The 22,071-nt window shown below is 47.2% G+C and overlaps 1 protein-coding gene across 1 annotated transcript; it reads right to left on the reverse strand.

Annotated features, from left to right (window-relative positions):
* Positions 1 to 234: 234 nt before the first annotated feature.
* Positions 235 to 13,714, reverse strand: EBF4 (EBF family member 4; the record flags this gene model as incomplete). The annotated part of the gene is given in 16 exon segments (XM_079129720.1): positions 235 to 1,027; positions 1,272 to 1,347; positions 4,095 to 4,292; positions 7,270 to 7,340; positions 7,342 to 7,456; positions 7,549 to 7,726; positions 7,828 to 7,893; positions 8,023 to 8,111; positions 9,367 to 9,448; positions 9,450 to 9,494; positions 9,591 to 9,601; positions 9,604 to 9,670; positions 9,673 to 9,725; positions 9,810 to 9,927; positions 10,654 to 10,735; positions 13,632 to 13,714. Coding segments are annotated over 15 exon segments (1,329 nt in total). The 3' UTR covers positions 235 to 1,027; positions 1,272 to 1,276.
* Positions 13,715 to 22,071: the final 8,357 nt, after the last annotated feature.

Genomic DNA, 22,071 nt, shown 5'->3' on the forward strand with positions numbered 1-22,071 from the left:
TTGGGACTGAGTCCATCTTCTGGGTCATCAGGCCTGCTGGCCAGCTCCCTAACTTCCCCCACAGGACCTGAAAGCAGACATTGGCAGGGCATACTTGCTCAGTTGAACTCTGAGGCTGTTTAAGTCTGAGGTGCAAGAAGGCTGCTCAGGCAGGGTTTGGAGGGGCCCTGTGAGAGCTGAAGAATGACTGAGAAAAGCAGACCCACACCAAGGAAGCAGACAAGAGAGGCAAGGTGGCCATCTGCATCTGGTTTATTGTTCTGTCTTCTCCAGACTTAGCAGAGTGTCAGGCTACCTGGGGGGTAGCCGGGTCATTCATAGGGCCAACCAGAGTCAGTGTGTATGGGGGGCCAGAGTTCATGAGTCATCCACTTGGGGGAAGACTCAAAATTCAGGAGGCCTGGCAACCCCTCTTCTGTATCCTCCATTCCCAAAGCCCCCATAAGGAGGCATGTTGTGACAAGCATAGATATGCTGGTCTCAAAGGAAGTGGGGGCAGCCACAGGGTCCAGCAGCTCTTGGAAGCTCCATGGGAGCCTGGGTGGACCTGAGGCTTTTGGGTACCACCCTTTTCACTGGAGAGAAGTTGGGATGTTGGGCCAGTTGAGATGGGTCGGATGCAAACAGGACCTTTCTAGGTCACCACTCCCTGAGCTGTCCTCTTTCCCATGGTCCCCATCCCATGCTCCCCTCACTGACATCCCTGGTCTGCACAGAATCCATCTCTTCCAGAGGAACAGACCCAACAAGTGAGGCCTGGGCATCCCAGCATGTCCCTGGGATGCTCTCCTGCCAAGAGCATCAGTACAGTGTGAGGTTTCCAACCAGCCCCAGGAAAGGGAGGTGAGAGAAGCCTGTGGGCTGAGGGAGCCTTGAGCACAGGGGGAAGGTCTCTCCCTGTTCAGCCCAAGGGTTGAGGTCTGGCCACAGCCCTGGCCCTGCATCTGTTTGTACCACCATCCAGGACATGATTGTGAGTCCCGGAGGGACCTCCAGTCCAGGCTCAGTGGGGGCAACACCTGCAGACCTGGTGGGGAGAGTGGGGAGAGAATGAGGTCCTGGAGGAGAGCTGGCTGCAAGAGAACAGGAAGTAACTTCTCACCACCTGTCAGTTTGGGTCACTGGGGTGGGCTCTGTGGCTCCAACAGTTATCTAGAGGGGCTCAGGATGGGGAGACTTGGACCCCAGTTCCTCACCCCTGCTAAGGCTTTTTTGGAGACAGAATCCATCCCAGGGCCAGGGAAGGAGGCAAGACCCAGCCAGTGACCTACCGTAATTAGGAGTATGCCAGGCCTTGGAGCCCCCGGGCCGGAGAGTGGAACTTGTCGGAATCCTCAAAAGGCTGGTCTGAGATCAGTAAGGAAAAAGGATCCATAAACCCTGTGCAGCCTGGTGACCTCAGCTGCATGCCTGTCTGAGCTGGAGACAGCAGGCAGGGCATACGGTACTTCCCAAGAACTGACACCCACCCTTGGTCCTGGCCTGGGGCCAGCACTGCAGATGGAAAGCTGAGAGGTGACCCAAACCTCTCAGGAGGGGCAACCCATGTTCTTGCTCTCCTAATTTCCTCCAATTCCAAGCTCCTCTTCCCAGACCCACTTCTTCAGAGGGTCTGTGTCAAGGTGAGGAAGCAGGTGGCCAAGGACCAGGACAATAAGGACAGAGGCCGGTTTCCAGGAGCACTGACACCTATGCTCAGCAGTAGCATCCTGTCTGCAGTCCAGGTGTGTGAAACTGCATCACTGCCACCTTCCCGCCCTGCCTAACTCCCTCCAGTGCCTCCCTTGGTACTGGAAGGAAAACTCAGGACCCTCACCAACCTATCTCTCATATTTTAAGCTCTCGGCACACTGGAATGAGGGCAAATTATCCAAAAATTGAAGATAAGATTTAAAAGGACTGTGTATCCTTTTAAAGTTACTCTGGGGCATTTACCTAAAAAGTCTACCTTAAAATTCTCTTATTCTGAGGGATACGACTTTTTTTTTTTTCTTTTTGACTTATACATACATTACTGATTAGGGTCCAGGCTTTGCTAACTTGAGCTTAACTTGGAGGAAACTGACAAATAGCAGATAACTTCAAATTGGTAGAAAATGTAATCCCCCAAAGCAGATTAGAGTTGACTACCCTGTAGAACCAGCCTACATCTGAAAATCTGATTTCAGTATTCTTTATTTCACTCACTTCAGTCTCCCACATTTCTCCTTTAGGTCACCCCACCATCCTGCTAGCTCCCCTCACTTGTGACTTAAATAGATCTTTGACATATACTTGTATGAGTTATGCCTTTAATGTTTTGAATGTGAGCTTTAACATCCTTGCTTCCCCATCCACACACCTTTATCTGGAAGCATCCTCTATCCAGAGCCTCCTCCTCCACTTAGAAAATGAATTCATTCTTCAAATGCTGCCTAGGTCAGGCCTTCTCTGACAATGGCCTCTAGATGGTTCACCAAGCAGCCCCCATCCCAGCACAAAATTCTGTAATTTTCAAATCACCACTTGAGGCCAGCCTGGACTGTCTAGAGCAGTACGTCCTGGATAGAGCAGAAGCAGAACTAAAAAGTTTCTGGGCTGCACTGGATTGCTCTGTTCATCTCCAAGTATAGCTGTTTTTTTTTTTTTTTTTTTTTTTTGTTTGTTTGTTTTGCTTTTTTGTTTTTCTCCTGGTGATCAAGTGTATCCTCATCATTAGTTGTTCTCCCTGGCCCCATGCTTGCTCCACTCTCCTCCAGTGTCTGCATTGTATCATATAGGGAACCTGGGGCTCAGAGAACCCACGGGCACTGTCCATAATTGCTCCCCTGCCTGGGCATGGGAACCACTCCATCTGTCCCTGCCTTGGATCTAGAAATGACTTGTGTGCTGGCCTTGCTCTTGTGCCTGATCCCAGCAGAAGCAGCCACCACCAGGCTGAGGAAACCACAAGGGTGTTTCTTCCTCAGCCACCAAGGCATTCCCAGGAACTCATCTTGACATGCTCTTTGAGAAATATATTTTGTGCTCAAATAAATTTGTATCTTCTGTTCCCTAGAAGTTTCACAGTGTGCATGAAAGGCTGAATGAATTCTTCAGTAATATACCCATTTCCTTAATTTGATCACCGATTCTTTCCTAATGAATATCACTGCATCTGGGGTAATATTCTGGACATGCTGTGCCTTGGCTCTGTCCCCGCCTCTTTCAGCTCAGTGCCCATCAAACTGCATTGCAGTTTCTCTACCTCTGCCTTTGAAGGGTATCCCTTTGACCACTATTCATTCAGTAATTCAGGCACTAGTTATTAAGCATCTGTTGTGTGTCAGATGCTGAGTTAGGTGCTAAGCTCTGAACCGAGTCCTAGGAGATATCCCTGTAGCCAGACAGGGAAGCACCCTGTCTTGGGGAAGACAGCCTCATCCAGCTCTGCTCCTGACCATCCTGTCATCTGGAACCTGCTCTGCTCCACGTGCTGTTGCCTCTGCCTCCTTCCCCACAGCCAGTCTCTCCTTCTGCTAATGAGTTTGCAATGACCACTTGGACAGGAAAGTTCCGCAGTGTGTTTATAATGTGAAAGAACAACCATTTCATTAACAGGACACAGGAGGGGTGCCTTGATTTCAGTGCCTACTCTGTAAAATAGGGGAGGGAAAGCTGGATTAAACCTTATCCAAGGTCAGTTCCCTTGAGTGACCCAGGCTCATAGTGGTGTGTGCTACCCTCTGGTGGACACAGGCAGGCACAGGAAAAAAGCATGCAGCCCACATGGGTTCCTCCAGCTCTCAGAGTTGGGTCTTTGCTCTGGGCTCAGTTGGATGGGGGTGACCTATGGAGGTGGTTTCCAGGCCTTCTCCAACTAGAATTTCAGTTTCGCCTCCTCTTGGCCAAGGGGGCAGTTCAGGGTGTCCAAGTGTTGCCCATTCCTAGTTGGGAGGCTCAGGTCCAGATAGCCCTCCTCGGACCCCTGCAGAATTTCCTGCTGGGCACCCACTAGGGCAAACTGCTCAACCTGCATGAGGCACTGGTGAGATGTGGGTTCAGTGGGCCCTCCAGCCTAGCTACTCCGCTTGACCCTTCTCACCGGCCATCCTGAGGCAGTGTGTATCACTTACCTGGAAGCCCCTCTCCGTGGACTCTGGGGCAGGCCTGGGGTGGGGAGCTGGGTGGACGCAGCACGGGGGCAAAGGCGCTCCTCTGTTTGACGGCGGAGATCATGTTGACAGGCGAGAAGGAGAAGACGCTGGTAGTGGGGGCAGCGGCCGGGAGGGACATGGAGGAGGCAGCCGCCAGCGGGGGGCTAGAGGGCATGACTCCGGGGCGGGGCAGGGAGGGGCAGGCGCAGCAGGGAAGGCAGTGGGAGACACAACAGGGAGACAGCACCAGAGTGAGCAGCAGGGTTGGGCCCTGTGTGGGCAGTGGGCCTCGCATGGGCTGCTGACCAGGTACCAGGCTCAAACCTCCCTGGGGGCTGTGAGGGTCCTGGGGATACCAGTACAGGGCAAAGGCTTCCAGGTGGGCTGGAAGCCTCTGGGGTCATGGGCCAATTCTCGCTTTCTTGGGGTCTCTGGAGACCCTTTCCCAGGGCTGGAGATACAGGGCCAGATGAGGCAAAATCAAACCCAAAAGCAGAATATCTGACAAAACCAAACACTGGGTGATGCCCCCAAACATAAGAGATGAGTAGGTTAGGGGATTCTGAGATGCTAAAGAAATGTTTATGGGCCCTGGGGTATCAAGACTAGAGTCAAAAGTTCAGGGATCACAGCAGAACTAGGCATGAGGGGATGAAGTTTGGGGGTATAGACAGGTTTTTGTGAGGCCTCCCTGCCCACACAAGCACCCTAACTTCCTCCACGAACATGCTGTCCTTCTCAATATGCCCTGTGCCTTGTCTGCCTCCATACTCTGCTTCCTAGGCACTTTGGTTCTTTCCAGTTTCATGTAGGACTCTGTCATCTCCAGGCTGGACCTTGGAGGCCTCTTGTATCTCTCTTTTCAATTTTAAAGAAAAGTGAGGGATCCCATCCTCAAAGCTTCCTGTTCTTCAACTCCACAGCTGTTGAGGGCTGTGGCAGTCTTCCTGCAGTCTCCTCTCCTGCGGGCTCCTGCCTAGGACATCTCTGGATCCCGTCTCTCTACATCCTCACCTGAACCCAATTCCCTACCTCTCTCTTCTAAAGACCGTAAGTCTGTGGTTTGAGCATGTCCAAGCAGCAGACAATGGACAGTGGGTGGGGGCTTCCTGGAAGAAACCTGCAGCATGAGAAGGATGCCTTTGACATTACAGCACCCCGCTCTGACTTTGTTACAACGGTGTCTTCAACAGTGGCCTTCTAGATGTCCTCAGTTCCGTGGTTGAATCTCCTTTAAGGCAATGCTCACTGGTAGCTGGTGAAGGCACGGAGCTCCATGGAGGGCTTGAGACCAGAAAATGTACTATATCTCTCAAGGCCCAGAGTGCTCACATCCTCATTTTGTACCTGGGGTAGTATTTGAAGTTTAAATAATTCCCAAGTTGCTAGAGGATGATTAAAAACAAAAACAAAAACAACAAAAAAGGGAGACCTGAGCGGATAGTCCCAGATCCTCTGGCTAGGATGGTTCTGATGTAATTCCGGAAATGTCCTGGCAAACTCAGAACTGACACCCCATGTGGTTGTGCCACAAATCACCCTACATACTAGGAGTGGATGGGGACCTGGGTAAGCACTTATGAAGACAACATCATGAGATGGGACTGGCCCTTGGCTAAGTCCAGGGTGTCCTGGGATAATGTTGGAAGTAGGCCTTAAGTAGCTCTGTAAAATTTGATACTCTTGCTGAATGGGGGGCAGGCAGGTGGGCTGGCTTCTGTACACTGGGGCAGTGTTCTGCCGGTGACTGCACTGTGTGCATGTGGCAGGGGAGGTGGTGGGGGGTTCTAGAGGAGATTCAAATACAAGGGGTGTCCAGAGAGAGAGGGTGTGAGGGGACTGTCCCAGAACTGAAGGGAATTGGAGTGTTGGAACCTGGCCTGGCCAGGGGAGACAGGCCTTGGGAGGGACACCAGAGGGCCATGCACTCTGTAGATTCTGGCTTATGTGCTTTGGTTTCTAGAAGTTGAGCCCAGATCAGAAAGAGAGTGCCAGACTCACACCCCTAGCCAGAAAGAACATGGTACCCAGGACACAGGCCCCTGGCAAGGCAAGCTAGACTGGTGGCTCGAGAGTTCTATTATCAGCAATGGTAAACAGAGGTAGGGGAGAAGAGGGGACTTTTGGCAAAGCCACCACCAGCTCCCTCTTGGGAAGCCCTCACCATTTCTGGGGCTCAGCAGTCCCCCAGAACTTGAGGGAACTTGAGGGACAACCTCTCTTATGAGTGATAGGGAGGTTTCTAGCCAGTGAGTAGAGCTTTGTACACAATAGGGGTATTATAAATGTCTGTTGAGAAGCTATTGATATTGGAGGGAACGGGGGGGGGGAAGCGTAGAATGCTCAAGCATAAAGGTAGTTCTGAATGTCACTCACCCATGACATCCAGTCATTGCCCATCCACCCAGTTCTGAGCTGCCCCAATCCAAAAAATCTGAAGTAGTAGGAGTTGGGCCTGTAAAATCATCCATTCTTGTAGACTGTTGTCTGTCTTTTTATGCTCAGTGGCACATTCAGATCTGAGAACCACCTTAGGCAGGGGGTATAGTATTGATCCTATTTTACTGAGAAGAAACTGAAGTTCAAAGAAGTAATGCAACTTGCTGAATGTCGGACAGCTCCTGATCTGGACACTCAAACTCTGAATCCAGCTCTGACCACACAGAATTCTCTCGCCCTGCTTGATGGTACTGCGGGGAGCCACATCCTCTCATTCCGCCCACCCGGCCTCTCAGATTGCTGTGAGGCGCTCTGTAAGCTCACTTCTCTTGATCCCTGAGTTTCCTTAGATTTTTCGGCAGGGGGCGCCAGCCTCTGCCCGAAGTCCTGGCATAAGATGGAAAGGTGGCAGTTGTGGATTTCAGCCTAGATCCTCCCAATTAAAGCCCGCTTCAGGGGGAAAGGAGGGCGGAAGGCGATGTGTACAACTGGGGTCATCAAAGAGAACTAAAGATGCAAGAAGTAACCTGGCCCCAGGGCCCCGAGACTCCGAGAAGAGTGGGGTTAAGGTTCAACAGTAGGGAGAGGTCGTATGAAGCTCTGGAGGCTACGGTCAAACTTCAAGAGACAGGCGCTGGAAGCCCACCAGGGGATGGCCTGGGGGTAAGGTTGATTCCCAGATCCTTCCCTCTCCCCACTGGCAGGGGACACTCACTGGCGAAGGGCGAGGTGGCGGTAGAGCCATTGAGGAAGCTAGGGGACCCAGGCACACCGAGGCCGGCACACCGGTGCACCATAGCCGCTGAGGCCCGCTCCAAGGCCACTGCCATAGCTACTCTGCTGTGAGCCGGGGCTGGGCGCGAACCCGCGGGGGGACGCGCTGCTGCAGCTGCGAGCGTAGCCTGCGAGAGAGCAGACGTCAGGGGATCCGCGCTGGCAGGATGGGGGCATTCCAGACACCCAGGGACTGTGGGGAGAGGCAGCGGGGACGCACCCGGCTCGGGCCCTGGCGTGGCGTCCCCGACTGCGATTGCCAGAGGGCTGCTGAAGGCATTGATGCCCACGACGGCGGGGTGCGGGTGGCTCGGGGCCAGGGGTCCGAGAGGCGCAGGCGCGCGGGGGGCGCTGTACAGAGCCTCGGCCACGTCCGCCGCGCGCTTCAGGAGGAGCTCCTGCGAAGACAAGAGCAGGGCACGGCCGGGGCAGCCACAGGCACCGGGTGGGGGACAGCCCTGGGCCCAGCGGCGCTAGGAGGCGGGCGGAAGCGCCATACCTGGTTACTGCTGGGCACTCCGTACAGGGCCTCCGCCAAGTCGGCCGCCCGCTTTAGCAGCACTTCCTGAGGGCAAGGGAGGAGACAGCACGACGGAGGGGCAGCCGCTGGGGGGCGGCAGAGGGGCCCTCTTAAGGCCCTCCTCACCCCCTCACCCACTGGACACCTTCCTCCTCGTCCCGCCCCTCTGAGTACCTTGGGCAGCCTCTCGGGGTCTCCAGGGTGTCTGGGGATGACTTTCTGCAGCCTCTGGAATCCGTAGTCAATGGTGGGCTCATTCAAGGCTGGAGAGAGGAGTGGTGTTTGGAGGACAAACCCCTCCCAGAGAGGGAAAGCAGGACTTTCATGCAATCGATCTATCCAGAAACCTCCCTGCAGAACTCCTGCGCCAGATCCAGCCAAGTGTCCCGGAAACCCCAGGCACAGGGCTCAGTGGTTCCCGGAAGTTTCCTCCATTTCTTCGTTTATTCATTCATTCAACAAATATTTACTGAGCCAGGCTCCATACCAGGCCCTTGGCATCAACACTCATGCACTATATGATCCTGCCTTTGCTTAAGGGAACAAAACTGCATATACATGCATTACATGCATTAGTTTCTGCCAGGAGGCAGAACCCGAGGGAGAATTTTCCATTTCCATTTGGCCATATCAGGAGTTTATTATAAAAAGAAAATCCAACCATCCCCATTTATCACAACTCAGTTGGACTCAGCAGTATCTGAGGGTTAGAGGTTTGCATGCACCCCAGGAAAGGGACTGTCCCAGTCCCTGGGCTCACAGAAGTACTCAAGAACCTCCTAACCTGGCTTCCTATGCCTTCCTCAGCTCTCTGGGTCTCCCTCCTCTCCTTTCCCCCTCCACCCCGTTCCTTCCCCTCCCTGGGAACTCTGGCTCCGACCTATAACACACCAGTTTCAAAGCTCTACCTTTTCCATCTCCAACTCCAGATTCAGTTAATTTCCTGTGGTTTACCCTAGAGCTTAAAGCACTCATTTTCCGGGTCTTTTTGCTGGCCCTTCCTTCTCCGGGTCTACCTCCCCATTCATCTCTCCACTTTCAGTCTAGCCCTGCTCAGCCCACACCCTCTCAGAGGCAGGTTTTCTGTCCCTCAAGTCCTGGACTGTGTAACTCCACCCACCTCACTTTGTTAGCTGCTCAGTCTCCCTGGATTAGACCCGGACTCCCTGAGGGTAAGCAGGGTCACTATGCAGTGGCGTTGGGAGGCAGGTTGGGGAGGAAGCAATAGGGAGAGGGCCCAGGTCAGCGGACCACACTGAAGTAGGGGCTGGTGGCTGGCTTGGGCTTGGGTGCGGGCTGGAGCTGGGCCAGGGAGAGAAACGTAGGCCAGGGAACTAAGGACCCGATTGAGGCGGGGTCATAGAGTACAGGCGGGTATCAGGAAGGATGAGGGTGGGGCAGCCACCTAGGTGACGCCGTTACAAGATAGACGTTGGTTAACAACGGGGATACACCAGAGGCAGTGTTAGGGCTCCCTCCTCTGACCTGAGACCTCCCCTCTGCCTCTTGATTCCTTACCTGTGTAGACAAAGCGGCCTGGGGCTCCCTTGCAAAATTGCTTGGACTTGTAGGAGAGAGTCACCTCCACAACCCCAGGCAGTGTGTCGCGGGGGTGTCTGCACCCGGATGGCATGGGGCGTGATGAGCTGCGAGAGGAGAGGGGAGGCCCCTGCAGGTCCCATCCGGAGGGGAGGGCCCAGCCCGAGGCCCCCGGAGGGAGACTGGCGGGAATGGTGGCCCACCTCGCTCCAACGAGCACGTTTCCAAACACGGACCTGCAACCCGTCGAAGAAGTGTCGCCGATGACAATGACCGTGGCGGCCGCCCGTGGTCCCAGCCCTCCCCGGGGCTGATGGCCTTGATGCAGGGGGTAGCAGCTGGGAGGCAGGAGAGGACCCAGGTCAGGGGACCGCGCTAAGGTGGGGCCTGGGGATGGCCAGAGAAGGCCCAGCAGTCCTGACCTTCTGAAGGATCCAGGCGGCGTGCCCTGCGGCCATGCTTGGAGTTGTTGTGCACAAACATGTTGTCGGACACAGCCAGCACGTGTCCGTCCACGCTCACCGTGGTGGACACCATCACCTGTGGGGAGAGCCACACCAATCTGGCTGGAGCCCTCAAGGGTCTCCCGGGAGGGAGGGAACTCTGGTGGGGAATTGGCAATTTGAGGCTGGTGGCTGGATGCTGGAATTTGGGTTGGGGGAGGGTGCCCTCAGCTCCTTGGTTCTGAGCTGGTGGAAATGGGGCCAGCTGGATCAGGTAAACACTTCCAGGGAAGCTGACTCCCCAGGAGCTAGAAAAAGCAAAAGCCTTGGAAAAAACTGGTTCCTTAGGCAGAGTGGTCACAGTTGCACACCCAGGAAACACCAGGGCTTCAAGGCAGAGAAACGAGATCTTAGACAAGTGAGGGGGGTGCATCAGCTGGAGAACCCATCAGCAGGAGCCCCCACCCTGTTCTGGGGAGGAAGTTGGGGCTGCCTTCTCCCACTACCCCCCTGCACTGGGAGGGGTATGCAGGTTGGGGATGTGCTAAGGGCAGCTGCTCTCTGCTTCACACTATGCAAATTACCTGGGTCGTTAATCATGTAAAAATGTCACAATTAGCATCTTCTTAAGTGGGACTCTAATGAAGCCTCCCTTGGCAGCCAGCACAAGTTGAGATGGAGCTACCCCACCCCCAGCAGGCACCAGGCCGTGGAGGCACAGAGTTGAACAGAGATCTGCCCTGGCAGGGTCTCAACCTTCCATTCCTGCTCCCCTCCCTATCAGGAAAGGTGGGTTTGCAGGGGAGGCTCTCCCCAAACCCACCTGGAAGCGGCGCATGTCTCGGGGATTCCCTGCATTCTTCAGGCAGTTCTGGTTGCATTTGAGAAAAAATTTGAGGAAGAACCTGAAACAATGAAGTCGTTGGGCTCAAGGTTCTGAGGGTTCTGGAAACAGATGATCAACTGCACCCTGCCAGCAAAGGAACTCTGTGTGTTCATGTGCAGGCACATACCCCGTATTCCCATCATGGACTGTGTATACACAGGTGCTTGATACACACCAAATGGAACCAACATAAGAACTACCTCACTACACAATACCTGCCAGAAGCACTCAGTGTATGGACAGTGCAGTGCTTATTTGTCCACAAAGTGTGTAATTATCACACCCACATAACATGCATTCATCTGTTATATGTACTAAAGTATATGTACCTATTACTCATCATTATTCCCATCACACTGTATACTCACCACACAATACATACACCAAATGTAGCATGTATTCACACTTAGCCAGTGAAAACTTGTCACATGCTATGTATGTCTGTCATAACATGTGCCCAGCACACATACAGTACATCCATCCCAGGGCATATCTTTCTCCCAGAGTATACCCATCATCCATACAATGTATATTCACCATAACAGCATATCCATTACACAGACTGATATGCCTTATATATTATTACTCACAATATAGAGCCACCACACAGCATACATAATATGTATTCCCACGTATGGCCTATACTCATCCCATATATATGATATACTAGCTATACATGAGTGTATACCCACCATGTACAATATATGCCCTGCCTACAGAGTATATGCACAGAAAGAATATGGAATACAGTAAATACATTAATATACCACTTTCTGTTGTGCACAATAACCCAAATATAATCATTGTAAATACTTTATAGCTATCCCACATGGCACAAGCCCTCTCAGCCGATCCCTCTACCACACATTCTGTATCCACTATACACACAGCAAAACCTGATCACACAGAATAATACCCACCAAACAGATATGCAGTGACTATCTTCTTTTTTTAACCTCAGTAATTGGGAAAAAAAAAAAAAAAAAACCACCATGTATTCTTTCAAACTTATTTTGGAACCATGGTTTTCAAAGCCTGGCCCAGGCCAGCAGCACCAGCAGCACCCAGGAACCACAGGCCCCACTCTAGACCTGCTGGAACCAAACTCTTTTTGGGGTGTGGCCCAGACATGTGTTCTTATAAGCCATCCAAGTAATTCCAATGCACCCTAAAGCTTGAGAACCTGCTGTGGAGCTGTGCTATCTATCTGTAGCCACTAGCTCTACCTGGCATTGAACCCTTGAAATGTGGTTAGTCCAAATTTGAGATGTACAATCAGATTAGACTTAGTTTTTTTTTTTTAAAAAAAGGAATATAAAATAATTTATTATATTGATTATTAGGTGAAATGTCAATATTTTAGATTGGGTTAAAATATCATATTTCCTTTTATCAGTTTCTTCTTGTTTTTTAAAATGTGGCTACTAGAAAATTTAACATTACATATGTGACTTGCATTATATTAGACAATGCTGTTCTGGAGTGTTATTTTAACAAAACCACCTCAGAGGATCTGGTTTTCTAGGGGAAAGTGACTCATATTTACTATTGATTGGGGCCCAGATCATAAAGTTAGGCACTAATTTGCAGAGAACTAACAAGATGCAAATGATATTTGTTGAAAGAAGTAAATAACTCTGTTCAGTAAGAAATTAGCCCTGAGTCTGGCATGGTGGCACACGCCTGTAATCCCATGTAATCCCAGTGGCTCTGGAGGCTGAGGCAGGAGGATGGTGAGTTCAAAGCCAGCCTCAGCAACTTAATGAGGCGCTAAGCAACTCAGTGAGACCCTGTCTCTAAATAAAATACAAAAAGGGGCTGGGACGTGGCTCAGTGGTTAAGTGCCCCTGAGTTCAATCTCTGGTACCAAAAAATGAAAGAAAGAAAAAAAAGAAAAAGAAAAAGGAAAGAAATTAGCCCTGAAGGTTACAATTTTACTGTCCTATAGACATTACCTACTTCTGACTCCAGCTTGGCAGTTGTATTCTAGCATTTTTCACCCCGCCCCCCGCCTCTCTCTCCTCCCCTCCCCTCCATCCCTCTTTCGTATTTATGTATAAATTTCTCTTAGCCTTTTTGAGCCAGCTTGTCATCCCAATGGTTCTCTCGCTAATAAGTTACAGAAAACTGCAATGAATACTCAATAAAAATTTGTATAAGTATCATGCTTTATTACATTTGAAGATTGTGCTTTGGCAAAGTTTGACTGTCCCTCATACATCTCTGCCTTCCAAGGCGGGCCTCTAGAGAACCAGGAGTAGTACCAACAACTCACTCCTGTCCTACAGTGCCCTGTCCCTAGAAGGCCTGCTTTCAGCCTTGGGTGGGACTGGGCTATTCCATCTCTCTTTCCCCTCCTCTGGGAGCCCACACCATGGAGGTTGGAGGAGCTCCCATGGGGACAGACAAGGGAGTCCTCCATAGGTGGCACCCATGGGTGACATTTTTATTCTACCACAGCAGTTGGGAAAGGATGATAATAGAGTAAGAAGAAACAGAGTAGCAGCTTTTCCAAGCCGTGTCTGAGCAGAGGCCAGATGTGGAGGCGAGGAGCTAGGAGAGGGTCAGGGACCTGGTGGGAGCGGGGAGCTGGAGAGATGAACACACTTGTGGATATGGAAACTGAGGAACTGTGTTCTCCTTGAAGGAAGAGCCTGGGCAGGGCTGGGTAAGTGAGGATGAGATCCTAGAGTCTGGGACACACCTCCGGGACCTGAGACAGATAGTTATGCCTGTTTTGTTGAGGTGCTGGAGGTATTCTTCATCCCCAAAGCCTGGATAAGCCTGGGGGTGTCCGCTGAGCAGCTCTGTCCACCCCTGGCCTGATGGGGCTGGAAGGAATTTAGAGATTCTGGTATGGGCACAGGCTGGAAGCTGGCGGCAAGGCCAAGCCACAGCTCTGGCTGGCCCTGTACCCCGATGGAGTGAGCAGTACAGGACTGTGCCTAATGCCATCTTCATTGGTGGTCATGGGACTCCAGGGACACTGTTGCCTCATCTTGACTCACAGAATGGGTGGTATGAGAAAGTTCAAACCCCAGGAGCTGCCATTAGAATGTGACAACAACAATATGTGTGTGTGTCTTTTTTTTTTTTTGAGATGGGGTCTTACTATGTTGCCCAGGCTGGTCTCAAACTGGCAGGCTTAAGTGATCCTCCTGCCTCTGCCTCCTGAGAAGCTGGAACTACATGCACCAGTGGATAGATTAATTTTTGAAGAGATTTTTAACTGAGAATATTTTAGAACTGATGAAAGATGCCAATTCAGTTTCAAGAAATTCAGCAAACCCCAAGAAAGATAAACAACCCAATAGAATAATGAGTAAAAATGTAAATGTGCATTTCACAAAAGTATCTATTTTTATTTATTCACATTAATGTTTGCATTCAATAAAATTCACATTTTTTGAGTGCAGTTCTATGAGTCACATTCTTATGACCACCACTACCACCACCAGACACAGACACCAAAAAAATTCTCATGTGTTGTCCTTTTACATTTAGCTCCTTCTACTCCAACCCTAGGAAACCAATGATCGGTTTCTGAGCTTATATTTTTGTTTATCTCAATGAACTCCCAGCAGGATAAATTCAGACCCACATCTAGACATACCATAATAAAATAGTCCAAAGTCAAAGAGTGACTAAAAAAGCAGGAAGCAAGAAGCAACTCATCAAATATAAAGGATCTTCAGTAAGATTAACAGCTTACTTCTTACCAGAAACCATGGAAGCCAGAAGGCAGTGGGAATGACATATTTAAAGTATTGGAGAAAAATATTGTCAATATTCTTTATCCAGTGAAACTATTCAAAAATAAAGGAGAAATAAAAGCATTCTTTTTTGGGGGTGGGGGTGGGGGGCTGGGGATTGAACCCAGGGCCTTGTGCTTGCAAAGCAAGCATTGTACCAACTAAGCTATATTATCCCCAGCCCCTGAAAACGTTCTTAGACAAACAAAACTTCATCATTAACCAACTTGCCTTGTAAGAAATATTTGAAAAATTTCTTCCTTCTGAAATAAAAGGATACTAGACAATAATTCAAATCCCACATGAAGAAATACAGATTACTGGTAAAGGTTTCTGCCTAAGTAAATTTGGTAGACTGTAAAAATCAGATTATTTAAAAGACAACTACATAGAACAATAATTATGTCTGCATCACAACTCAATCACAAAAAAGATGATAACCCAATCAAAAGGTGAGTAAAGGATATGAATAGACACTTTTTCCAAAGAATATCTACAAATTGCCAATAAGCACATGAAAAGATGCTCAGCATCATCTGTCATCATGGAAATGCAAATCAAAACCACCACGAAATGTCACTCAACACCCATTTGGTTGGTTGTAGTAAAAAAAAAAAAAAAAAAAAAAAAAAAAAAAAAAACAGTAACTAGTGTTGGAGAGGATGTAGAGAAATAGGAACACTCCTACTCTTCTGATGAAAATGTAAAATAGTGCAGTAACTTTGGAACACTGGAAGTTCATCAATTGACCAAAAATTCTACTCCTGAGCATATACCCAAGAGCACAGAAAAACCTATACACAAATGTTCATAGCTGGTTTATTCATAATAGCTAAATGGTGGAAGTAACCCCTATTGAATGTCATGTTCAAAAACTAACTCCAATGTAACAAAGATATAAATGTAGAAGAGAAAATTCTAAAAATCTTAAGAAGAAATATAGGTCAAAAACTTCACGACAGCAACAAGAGTTTCTTGAATATGACATGAAAGGCACTAGGAACAATGGGAAAAATAGGCAAATTGGACTATCTTAAGTGAAACTTTAAATAAACTTTTATGCGTTGAAGGGTACTATCAACAGAGTAATAGGGCAACTTAAAGAATGGGAGAAAATATTTGCAAATCACATATCTGATAAGATTAATATTCAAAACATACAGGGACTCCTAAACACAAGAACAATAAATAAATGGACAACCTAATTAAAAAATGGACAAAGAAGATATACAAATGGCAATAAGGCTAGGCGTGGTGGCACACACCTGGAATCCCAGAGACTAGGGAGGCTGAGGCATGAGAATTGCAAGTGTGAGGCCAGCCTCAGCAAATTAGGGAGACCCTGTCTCAAAAAATAGAACAAAGGGGCTGGTATGTGGCTCAGTGGTACAGCACCCCTGGGTTCAATCCCCAGTACCAGGGGGTTAAAAAATAGGACAGTAAGCACTTGAAAGGAAGCCCAACATTACTAATTATTAGGGACATACAAAGCAAAACCACAGTGAGACATCCCTTTGGGTGGCTATTCAAGAAACAGAAAATATCAAGTGTTGATAAAAGTGTGGAGAGATTGGAACCCTTGTGCGATGTTGGTAGGAATGTAAAATGGTTAAAATCAATCTAGAAAATGATATGATGGTTTCTTCAAAAATAGAACACAGAATTACCATATGATATAGCAATGCCCTGGGTATATATCCAATATAATGAAAAGCAAGATCTTAAGAGACATGTGTATACCTGTCAGGACCAGCGCAACAAAACTCTCAGGTTGGACGAGGGCAAAGAGAGATTGGAAAATAAAGAATCACAGACACAGATCTTGAAGATTAAGCTGGGATCAGGTAGAGTTCTGCTCTCTGATAGAGATGCAGATCTAAAGAGTTACACCAGCAATCTTTATTTATATATGTCTCATTATCAGGTTAAAGACCATAATTCTTTGGATTCAGTAAAGTTACAGAAACTAGGACATCTATGTAGCTTTTTCACAGCTGAAATCCATAGATGCAAAGTACAATGTTAGGAGGTTTGTGTGGCTCTCAAGACAGTCCATTGTTTAAAGTTACCCTAAGGCAGGCAGGAACTGGAGAAGCAAAACTGGTGAAACATTATGGTCGTCTAGCCTAAGAATTCTTTCCTTCCTGGGAGCTGTGTGCCTGAGATCAAGGTTGGAATGGGTAGGGCTCTTGTACAGAGCCTCCTCATGCAGGGCATTGCTACAGCAGCTAGGCATCCTGTGCCCTTACACAGAAACATTCCCAGGAACTGGCATGCCACAACCATGAGGGCATCAGAGACCCCTGATTTCAGTAACTACTCTCCCACCCTCCATTACTGCTCTCAACATACCTGAATATGTTTATAGCAGCATTATTCCTTATCATCGAAGAGTGATGGCAACCTAAGTTTTAATGTTGGAATAAATTCATAAGCAAAATGAGGTGCGTGCATGCATACACAATGATGTTAAGTGGTTCAGTGAGTTTTTTGGTCACTGTGACAATTTTTTGTCACCTGACAACAATTACGGGAGGAAAAGTTTATTCCGGGGTCATGGTTTCAGAGGCCTCAGTCCATGGTTGGCCAACTCCATAGCTCTGGACCAGAAGTAATGCAGAGCATTATGGTAGAAGAGCATGGAGGAGGAAAGCAGCCAGGGACATGGCAACAAGGAAAGAGAGAGCTCTGCTCACCAGTATAAACCCCAGTGTTCCTTTGTGTGGATGTTCCCCAGCTTGTTTACCACTGAGCCACTGAAAAACATTTGGGTGGTGCGGACATTTTGAATACTGCTGCTGGGAGCATGTGGGTTTTCGTGTGAACATAATCTTCATTCTTTAGGAAGTAGTAACCCACCTCCTCCAGCCACACCTGCCCAGTCTACAGTTACCACCTTGTTAATCCCCATAAGTGGATTAAGACATTGATTAGGTCACACCTCTCATAATCTAATCTTTTTGCTTCTGAACATTCTTGCATTGTCTCACACATGAATTTTTGGGGGATACCTCATATCTAAACCATGACTTTAACTTTTAAAAGGGAAACTCGGATCTACCTGTAGCATGAATGAACTTTGCATACATTATGCTAAGTAAAATAAACCATTCTCAAAACCACAAATACGAGGCTATATACCAATATAAGGTACCTAAGTAGTCAAACTTAGAGACAGAAAATCAATAGTGGTTGCCAGGACTGGGAGGAGAGGGAAATGAGGAGTTATTATTTAATGGATACAAAATTTCAATTTTACCAGATGAAAAGAGTTTGGAGATGGATAGGGGTGATGGTTACACAATACTTTGCATATGTTTAGTACCTCTGAACTGTACACTTACAATGTAAACTTCATGTGTAGGGTATTTTATTACAATTAAAAAATTGAAGCTCTTAAATGTAACTGTTGTATTTGGAAACAAAGGTTAAAAAAAGGAATTCTGGTTGTGGCTCAGTGGTGGAGCACTTGCCTAGCAGGTATGATGCACTGGGTTCGACCCTCAGTACCACATAAAAAAAATAATAAAGTTATTGTGTAAAAGAAATGCCAACACGTAACCATAATAATAAAAAAAGGTTAAAGAAAGAAAAAGGAATACAATACTAATATAACACATCATGGGGTGGACCTTGAAAACTTTAGACTAAATAGAAGTTATTTTGCTTCCATTTTGTATTTGTTAAAAAAAAATCTGCAGAATCGAGTTGTGCTTGCAAGGACTTCATATTTCCCAAGAATAAAAAACAAAAGCAAGCAAGCAAACAAACACAACAACAACAACAAATAACTCCAAGAATTCCACTTGGTCAACTTAATTCCTTTTCTTTTGCCTTTTCTCCCTTACTCGCCTTCCCTCCCACCCTCTTTTCCAAGCTGTTTTGCTTTGCAATATGTTACTGCTGGCAATGAGTTGCAGGATCATGCAGTATGTATTTGAGTTTGAAATTTCTGAAATATGGTTGGGGTCATTAATAAAGAAAGTCTTCCAAACTGGGCTGGGTACCTTGAGCATGCTTGTAATCCCAGCTACTCAGGAGACTGAGACTGGAGGATTGCAATTTTGAGGTCAGCCTGGCCAACTTAGTGAGACCCTGTCTCAAAATAAAAAAAAAAAAAAAAAAAATAAGGGCTAGGGTTGTGGCTCAGTGGTAGAGCACTTGTAGCATGTGTGAGGCACTGGGTTCGATTCTCAGCACTGCATATAAATAAATGAATAAAATAAAGATCCATTAACAACTAAAAATATTAAAAAATAAAAGAAAGGGCTAGGGATGCAGTTCATGGTAGAGTGCTTATGCATGAGGCCCTTGGTTCAACCTCCAGTACCCCAATAAATTATTGAGTGGGTTTTTTTTGTTTGTTTTTGCTTTTTTAGTTTTAAGAGTTGGATACAAGTCCTCTATGGGATATATGATCTGAAAATTTTCTCTCTCAAACCAAGCTTGTCTTTCTATGTCCTTTCTCTCTCAAGGCAAATAAAGGCTTATTTGAATGATTGATCTTTGCAGTTGCTGAGGCCACTGTGCAGACAGGAGAGAAAGAGCTTTCATTCCTCTTTCTCTTTGCACTGTCTTGATGATCCTTCTTGTCATGGAGGCACTTTTTACCACATTTGGGTACTTCTTCCCTTGCCTTTGACCTGTGGGCCTCAGACTGGTCAACCAGAAGTTTCTTGAAACTTTTTTTGTTTTTCTGGTAGTGGGGATTGAACCCAGGAACATTGTACTTACGAAGTACATCCCCAATCCTTATTATTTTATTTTGAGCCAGGCTCTCTCACTAAGTTGCTGAGGTTGACCTAGAACTTGTGAGGCACCTACTTCAGCTTCCCAAGTAGCTGGGACTACAGGCATGTGCCACCACACCTGGCTCTTCCTAAAACTTCAATAAGTCTGCCTTCAGCTTGTGGTTGGTTCCATGAGCCTCCATTTTTCTTGAACATGTTCTCCTTCACCTTCAGGTACAGGCTGGGATACACGTGATGGTCAGCCTTGGACTCCCACGTGTTCTTTGAAGCTGGCACAGCTTCTAGCCTCCTCAGCCAGGTTATCTTCTTTAGCAATCAGATATTGGCAGTGCCCTTTGCTTACCCACACCCTTACAGCTGCCTTTCTGGTGGGTTGGTGTTTTCCCTGCATTCAGCCAGGATAGGACAGTCGCTGACTTGTGGATGATCAGCTCATCTTCGATTGACTTCCAGATCAGCAGACAGGAGTTGGTGTTGGTGGCAGGAGCAATGGTGCATACCTGTAATCCCAGTGGTTTGGGAGGCTGAGGCAGGAGGATGGCAAGTTCGAGACCAGCCTCAGCAACTTAGCAAGGCCCTAAGTAACTTAGTGAGACCCTGTCTCAAAATGAAAAAATTAAAAAGGACTGGAGATGTAGCTCAGTGGTAAAGCACCTCCTGGATTCAATAACCAGTACATGCACGCGCAGCACACACACACACCACACACACACAAAGTTGGTGGTTGTTAGCAAGTGTCATTGGTCTCCTTGGATTATTATTATTAATTAATTAATTAATTAATTTTGCTGGGGATAACAGCTCAGGGTCTTGTGCATGGTAGGCAAGCACTGTACTCCTGAACTATGTCCCTAGCCCCAAGGTAAGCCCCTTCTGGAGCCTGAGCATACTCACAGCTGTGGCTGCAGCAGAGAAAGGGAAGAACTCCTTTTAATTCTCTCACAATGCTTTTTGCATTTGTCCTATAGGAGAGCTCTGACTACCCAAAGATCATGAAGATTTTCTGGGCTTCATATTTTTCTGTATCACTTTAAATTTATAATCCCTTTTGAGTTATTTTTTATATATGTGAAAATGGGTCAAGGTTTTTTTTTTGCATATGAAAGTTCAGTTATTCTAGCCCCTTTTGGTGAAATGACTCTTTTTTTTATTGAAAAAAATTTTTTACACGTCTTTGTCAAAAATCAGTTGGCTGAAATAAAGAAAAAAGAAAGGGAAAAAGGGTGAGGGGGAATCAGTTGATCATACTTGTGTGGGTGTATTTCTGGAATTTTCAGTCTATTGCATTGGAATTGTTACCAAACTCTGCTTCTTGGATTCAGAGTCTTGGAAATGAACACTGGGTCTGGAAAGAATTTAAGCACAGGCAAGACTTTATCAGGGACTTCTGCTTGAGCCAAAGGAAGTTACAGCACTGACAGAGTGTGTCAGCTGGCTCAAGCAAAGAACAAAGGTAAACGGCTTTTTATGCATCTGTCAGGTAGGCAGGAGCTGGGTCTCTCCATGTTAACACAGATAGAGGTGGGACTTTAGTTCCTGCATCTTGCTCCTTCATGCCCTACCTTTTTTTTTTTTTTTTTTTTTGGTACCAGGGATTGAACCCAAGGGCCCTTAGCCACTAAGCTACCCAGCCCTTTTTATTTTTATTTTGAGACAGGGTCTTGTTAAGTTGCTTAGGGCCTCACTAAATTGCTGAGGCTGGACTTGAACTTGTGTAACTCCTGTCTCAGCCTCTTGAGTCGCTAGGATTACAGGAGGGTACCACCATGCCTGTCTCTCACTATCATCTTAAGTCTTTACCTGGGGGTGTGAATTTTACTATGCTAATAATGTGGAAGTAACTGTGTGTCACTTTGGTGACTGTTCTACATACGCAACTGCCCCTCACCTGCTGGAGTTGCCCCCAGGAAAGTCTGATATCTGGCTTTAGCTGGCATTTCTGTGGACCACAAGATCTGAGAAGACTGAACTGACTTTTCCAGCCTCCTGTCTCCTGGCATGTTATCTCATTCCCATAGCCTTGAAGACTGGTGCACATCTACCCCCACCCCACCACTGTTGTGCTGGGATTAAACCCAGGGCCCTGTACATGCAAGGCGGGTACTCTACCAACTGAGCTATATCCCCCAGTCCCCCTTGAGGCAACTTTTAACTCCTAACTTTCTAGCATGACCTCTAACCCCAGAAGACTAAGAGCTAGTTTGGCTGTCTTATTTCCCCTGGAAGGTGTTCATCTCTAAGTCCTAAGGATCTGTTTCTCATTGGGCAGCAGGTGGGATGGTGTCAAGGCAGGGAAGCTGACCATGTCTCCCTGGACCTATCCTTTCACCAACACCACACTCTCTCAACTACCACAGCTTCAAGATACATTTAAAACTAGGTAGTGTGCACAAGCAAAAGAATTAAACTGGACCCTTACCTTATACCATATATAAAAATTAACTCAAATAGATCAAAATCCTAAATTTGTAAGAGCTAAAACTATAAAACTCCTAGAATAAAATGAGAAAATCTACATGACATTTTATTGGTCAGTGATTTCTTGAAAATCCCCAAAGCACAAGTAAGAAGAAACAAAGTAAATAAGTTGTACTTCATCAAAATTGAAAATTTTGGTTCATCAAAGAACATTATCAATAGAGTGAAAAGACAACCCACAGAATGGTAAAAAATATTTATAGAAAGTTAAATATCCAGAGTATATAAAGAATTCCTGCCAACTCAACAACAACAGCAAAATCTCAAGCAACCTAATTTAAAAATTGACATAGATTTGAAAAGACATTTCTTCAAATAAGATATAATGGCCAATAAGTACATTAAAAGATTAGTTGTCATTAGTCATTAGGGAA

The sequence above is a fragment of the Sciurus vulgaris genome (genome assembly GCF_902686455.1).
Source record: "Sciurus vulgaris genome assembly, chromosome: 2".
In the NCBI taxonomy this organism is placed as follows: Eukaryota; Metazoa; Chordata; class Mammalia; order Rodentia; family Sciuridae; genus Sciurus; species Sciurus vulgaris.